At 45.9% G+C, this 6683-nt stretch overlaps 1 protein-coding gene across 1 annotated transcript in view; it reads right to left on the bottom strand.

Annotated features, from left to right (window-relative positions):
* LOC119425558 (ephrin type-A receptor 7) overlaps window positions 1–5956 on the bottom strand; it is a 103514-nt gene extending 97558 nt beyond the window's left edge. Inside the window, exon 1 of the mRNA XM_037693084.1 lies at window positions 5860–5956. Within this exon, the coding sequence (XP_037549012.1) occupies window positions 5860–5956 (97 nt within the window). The remainder of the gene's footprint in view (window positions 1–5859) is intronic.
* Between the last annotated feature and the right edge of the window lie 727 nt (window positions 5957–6683).

Genomic DNA, 6683 nt, shown 5'->3' with positions numbered 1-6683 from the left:
CGGCGCTCTCCACATCTCCAGAGGGGTCGGCGCTCTCCACATCTCCAGAGGGGTCGGCGCTCTCCACATCCCCAGAGGGGTCGGCGCTCTCCACATCCCCAGAGGGGTCGGCGCTCTCCACTTCCACAGAGGATTCGCCTCAATGGTCGTCCAAGTCGCACGCTGCAGTTCTCCAGAGCCCCGAGTCGCACGCTGCAGTTCTCCATAGCCCCAAGTCCTCTACGCCGCCAGACGCGGCCTCTACGCCGCCAGACACGGCCTGTACGCCGTCCACGCCGCCAGACGCGGCCTGTACGCCGTCTACGCCGCCTGACGCGGCCTGTACGCCGTCTACGCCGCCAGACGCGGCCTGTACGCCGTCTACGCCGCCAGACGCGGCCTCTACGCCGTCTACGCCGCCAGACGCGGCCTCTACGCCATCTACGTCGCCAGGCGCGGCCTCCACGCCGTCTACGCCGCCAGACGCGGCCTCCAAGTCGTCACCGCCGCCTGCCGCGGCTTCCAAGGTCCTATGTGTTGGACGGCCTCCCGGCCGCCCCCCTGGAACGTGGGTCCCGTGATGGACGGCCTCCCGGCCGCCCCCCGGAACGTGGGTCCCGTGATGGACGGCCTCCCGGCCGCCCCCCTGAACGTGGGTCCCGTGATAGACGGCCTCCCGGCCGCCCCCCTGAACAATGACTCTAGGGACGGTACCTTGACCGTTCAGATCTTTTGTGTTTTCTTGCTTGTGTTTTGCCTTAGTTTTGTCAGGTCCTTGTGTTTTTCCTTGTGTTTCCTCTGGCCCTCCACCCTTGCAGTGCCGCCCTCCACCCGCCCTAGTCCTTCGGGAGGGGATTTTTTGGGGACGCCTGGAGGCGTCCTTGAGGGGGGGTACTGTAAGGATGGTACCATTTACTGGCTCCGTTTGTGTCTGTGTTTCCCTAGTGTTTCCTCTTCAGTTTAATTGGTGTCACCCTTGTCACGTCACAGCTGTTGGTAATCACGTCTCGTTTTGTCCTTGTATATAAGCTGTCTGTTCTGTCTTGTTCGTGGTCGCGTCGTATTCGTTGGGTCTTCAGTGTTTTCCTGCGTCTCCTGAGTCTTCCCTGAGCTTCCTGAGTCCTTTTTGAGTTTCCCCCTGAGTCTTCTAGTTCATGTAAGTTTTGCTGCCACGTCAGCTTATTGTTTTGTTACCTTTTATTTCGTCATTAAAGTATTTAGTTTTTTAATCTGCCGAGTTGAGTCCTGTCTGCACTACTGGGTTCGTTCCTGTCCACCAAACCCTGACATTTTTGAACGTCCAGAGGACCAGATTTAACTTTTTTAGATTTTTCTACCTGAAAAGCATCAGGATATCTATATTTAAAATTCTATATTTTTCTTCATCATTTGAGGTATTTGCACTCATTGTGGTTTTGTTTCTTGTATACAGATTATTTTTTCTTGTATATAAATTATTTTTAGCTTTGAATTAAAGTTTAGCTTTGATTTAAAACTTTAATTTAAAGTGTAATGCTTGTTTTGTGATTTGTACATCTGTGGGTTAGAATAAAGTTGAACTAAAGGCTGTGTCTCTTCTTTAAACATGTTTGAGGGAAATATTCCTGAGATCCAATCATTTTGTCTTTTTATAATTTTTCAGTTGAATGAACTTTTAATTAACAGATTATTTAATAAAGTCAAAGGGAAAACAGGATTTCACGATAAAGCCGGCAGTGTTTATTTATTTTTAATCTTCACTGATAAAAAAAATATATATATATTTTATACATAAAATATAAAAAAAAACGTTTCCCCCACCCCCCGTCCCTCCATCCCGGTCCTCCCGCCTACCAGGGCTCGAATCCGGCCTTCGTGAGCAGGTGAGGCCGGGGCTTGGGGTTCGGCCTCGTGGGCTTCAACGGCTCGGCAGCTCGTATGATCCTCCACGGTGACATCGCTCGCTCGAATTTTATAGTCGGTCACCAAACACAAAGTACACCTGGACTTCAACATTAAACACAGCGTTGTCATTATTGTTATAAATAGATCCAGCCGCTGCTCCGCATCCAGATAAATTGCAAATGGCAGTTCAGTGAAAAGTTTCTGAGATCCAGTGACTCCTCCCCCTGACCAATCAGAGTCCTGCATTCACGTTTCGGTCCGGACTCAGCTCAGCTGAGCTTGCTCGGTCCCACCAGAGAAGCAGGAATGAAAAGAGGTCCTGAATCAGCCTCAAATCAGCTAAAAATACTAGCTAAAGGGATGGTGCAAAAGGGTTCTTTCTGTGGCGGGCTGAGCAGAGTTGGGGCTTATTAGGGGCGGTGCAAAAGGGGCATGAGACAAACGAGACAAACAACCATTCACTCTCTCACCTAGAGACAATTCAGAGTCACCAGTCAGTATAACATGCATGTTTTTGGTCTGTGGGAGGAAACTGGAGTACCTGGAGAAAACCCACGCATGCACGGAGAGAACATGTAAACTCCACCCAGGAAGGCCCCCAGACCAAGATTTGAACCGGCAACCTTCTTGCTGAGAGGCAGCAGCTCTACCAGTTGCGCCACCGTGCTGCCTTACAGTAGAGTCACAGATGTAGTCATGTTGTTTGCAGTAGAGTAACAGATACGATACCATACCACTTTATTTCTTGAGAGCTTAAAACAGCAACAAGGCCAACCAAAGTGCTGTACAATAAAAAACAAACAAGCAACGCACATAGCAAACATAAATTAAAGTAAAATAAAAAATATAGACACGAATAATAATACGATAATAACTAAATGGCTAACACTGTAGAATACAGACAGGTTCAAAACAGATCGCACAGTGTTAAAAGCCAGGGAATAAAGGTGGGATTTTAAGCGAGACTTAAAACCAATGAGGGAAGGGGCCTGCCTGACAAGCAGTGGTAACTCATTCCACAGTCGTGGACCTGCAACAGAGAAAGCCCCGTCACCTCTGAGATTATGGTATGGTATGGTATAAAGTTTATTCATTTTTAAAAAGTACAAAACAATTCCATAACAATATAAAAAGATACAAGAGATTTCAAATGAAAGGCAGCAGAAAGAAGAAAAAAATCTTATTATATCTGCACCTTTCTTCAAACAATTATTTCAATCATAATAATTTTCAAGTAACAGAACAAAATGAATAACTTTTTAATTTTTCTAATTCTAATACAAAACACACACTAAGCTACTTCATATATACTTTTTTAACAGTCCAGCTTTGATCTTTTTCTTAAATGTACACATTGACTTGACATTTTTCACATCACTCTCTAGAACATTCCACAATCCAACTCCTTGGATTGAGGTAGACCTTCCCTTCAGACTAGTTCTGAATTTTGGTTTGACAAATATCTCTATCCCCTTAAGATTGTAACAACTTTGTCTTTTAACAAAATTTCTTTGGATATTTAATGGTAATGTGTTATTTTGAGCCCTATACATAACTGATAAAATACTGTAATCTACTAAATCATGGAATTTCAATAAGTTCAGTTGATAAAATAATGTGCTTGATGGGTGACTGTAATGCTTTCTGGTGATGATTCTTACAGCTCTTTTCTGTAAAATAAAAATAGGTTTTGTAAATGTTTTACACGCTTTCAGATTATGATGGGTTCCTGGAACTGAAGATGTAAACATGTTGTTTACAATAGAACTACAAAATGTAAACATGTTGTTTACAGTAGACTCACAGATGTAAACATGTTGTTTACAATAGAACTACAAAATGTAAACATGTTGTTTACAGTAGACTCACAGATGTAAACATGTTTCATTCGTCCTCATCTGCTCACACAGACTCATGTTCGTGCTGCTGTTGTTTGGCGCATTGTTTTGTACTATCCTGATGCATGCTCATTGTTTTGTACTATTAGTGCTTAGTGTATTCTTAGTTTGGTGTATTCTTAGTTTAGCATATTTCTTAGTTCATGTCTTGGATCTTACTAGTGTTTTTCTTTACAATTTGTATTTTTGTTGGATGTAACTGGGACCCTGTATACATAGTTTCATTGCACCTCACCTCATGTGCCACATGTGATGCGAATGACAAAGAACCTTGAATCCTTGAATGTTGTTTACAGCAGAATCACAGATGTAAACATGTTCTTTACAGTAGAATCGCAAATGTAAACATGTTATTTACAGTAGAGTTGCATACACAGTCATATTGTTTACAGTTGTCACAGATATGGTCAGGTTGTTTAAAGTAGCGTAAAAGATGAAAAGTGTCCTTGGGTGTCATGAAAGGCGCTTTTTAAATAAAATGATTATTATTATTATTATTATTAATAAACATGTTTTAACAGTTGTCACAGATGTAAACATGTCATTTACAATAGTCTCTAATGTAGTAATGTTGTTTACAGTAATCACAGATGTAGTCATGTTTACAGTTGAGCCAAAGATGTAGTCATGTTTTTTTACAGTAGAGTAGCAGATACAATCATGTTGTTTACAGTACAGTCACAGATGTAAAAATGTTGTTTACAGTAGAGTCACATATGTAGTCACATTGTTTACAGTAATCACAGATGTAGCCATGTTGTTAACAGTAGAGTCACAGATGTAAACATGTTTACAGTAGAGTCACTGGTGTAGTCATGTTGTTTACAGGAGTGTCACAAATGTAGTCATCTTGTTTACACTACAGTCACAGATGTAAACATTTTGTTTACAATAGAGTCGCAAATGTAAACCTGTTGTTTACAGTAGAGTCACATTTGTAGTCACATTGTTTACAGTAATCACAGATGTAGCCATGTTGTTAACAAAAGAGTCAGATACACTCATGTTGTTTACATTAGAGTCACAGATGTAAACATGTTTACAGTAGTCACAGATGTAGCATGCAGACATTTAGGGTTCTGAGCAAGGGTTGGGGGGGGGGGGGGGGAAGGGGCCCGCCTGGTTTCTGGGGGGGGGGGGGGGGGGGGGTTCTGTGCCAGTCGCCACCTTACCCCCCCCCCCCATTTTAAACGCATTATATAACAACATGCATCAGCACCTTATTTGAGTGGGAGGAGGGAGGAGTGGGGTCTTGTTATTTATTTACAGTATATATATATATTTTTTTGTTACACCCCTGTTCTCTGTTTGACATTTGGGGTCAGGGGCAGGGAGGGGGTGTAGGCTGCCTGGTTGGGGTCTGGGCTGTGAGTGGGCTTTGGGCCTTGGGGGGTGGTTGAGGGCAGGGCCAGTGGTCCAGTTCTCCCTGGGTTGTTCAGATTTTGTAGATCAAGGTTCCTGGTTGCAATGTCCGGCCGTCTGACCGGGGTGGCTGCCGGGTTCCGGCAGGGGGTCAGCTGTGGTTGTGTATATGGTCATTGGTGGTGTATGGCAGCGATCGGGGGCGTGGATTCGCTTTGACAGGGCACTGGCTGGTCAGCCTGGTGTGACATTAGCAGTGGGGGGCAGGGGATGGGGGGGGGCTGTGTGCTGTGTGTATGGGGAGGTGCGTAGGTGGCGTGCCGGGGCTTCTCCGAGACTGTGGTGTGAGGTTGTTTGTGTGCCTGGTCCTCAGCTGCTTCTCCCTGCTGCTCTGGCCCCCGGCCTGGGGCCGGCTTGCGGTCGCTGCCGGGTGGGTGGGGCGCATGGATGGCCTGACAGAGGCTCTGTCGGGCTGTTTGTGTGTGCCTGTTTATGTCTCAGGTTGGGTTTTGGGTGGTCCCTTGTCTTGGATTATTTTGGGGCCCCTATTTAATGTGGGGTCTAATTCCCCCCTTTCAAACTCCCCTTCGGTGGTGGGTCCCTCTGCCGCCGATGCGTTGGTGGCTCTCGGCATGTAGGGCTGGGTGTTTGGGTGTGTACCCGCCCACCCTGGTGGATGCCTGCTGGGGCCTGGGTGCCCTGGCTCTGTCGGGCCTCTGTTGGGGGGTGGTATAACCTTGGGACTCTGTGTCCATGACCGGATCTGCTCTGGAGTAGCGGGTTGCCGGCAGGGCCTGTGGGCTTGTCGCTGCAGCTTCCTGGGGCTTCTGCATTGTGGCTGCTGGGGGTCGCCCGGGGCTTCCCTCTGTTTCTCTCTGGGGGGTGCGGTTGTCCCTGTTGGGGTACTCCCGGGACTCTGGGCTTGGAGGCTGCTGTGTGTCTGTGGCTCCAGTCTTCCCTGTGTTGCCATCGTGTCTTATGGGGACAGGTCTTTGGGTCCCCACACCCTCTCTTGAACATTCTTATGGAGAAACCTTATAGTGTCAAGCATGCTCACACAGGTGTTTAGATTCAGGTGTTTATCAGATACACACTCAGTTGGGTTGTGGTGGCCACTAAATACATCTTGTATTACCATGTACCGTATAAAATACTTTCCAATGATATTGTAAGCATCATTATATATGCATATGTTGTTTGTTGTGGTGGTTTCTCAGCTTTGTCTTTTTCTTTCCCCAGGTCTAGAGGCAGAATTAAATGATGCTGATTTGAGAATGACATCATCATTCTCCCAGCAGACAAAGGAAGGTGCACAGTGATTTTGAACCAGAAAGACTATCATGAGAAAGTTATGACACTCCTTAGTGACTTAAACACTTATGAACCTCTGAAAAGAGATCCAGGAAGTGGTTACAAGAAGTAGTTAATAGATTGCCTGAAAAATTTGGAGCAGGACAAGGCTATTGACCGTATTCTGTACCACAGACTGTACCCAGGGGAGGCCACACCTAGTCTGTATGGTTTACCTAAAATCCACAAACAAGGTGTACCTTTAAGACC

Source organism: Nematolebias whitei, chromosome 19, assembly GCF_014905685.2.
Source record: "Nematolebias whitei isolate Nwh7 chromosome 19, NemWhi1, whole genome shotgun sequence".
NCBI classification, from domain to species: Eukaryota; Metazoa; Chordata; class Actinopteri; order Cyprinodontiformes; family Rivulidae; genus Nematolebias; species Nematolebias whitei.
This window is presented reverse-complemented; position numbering and strand designations above follow the sequence as displayed.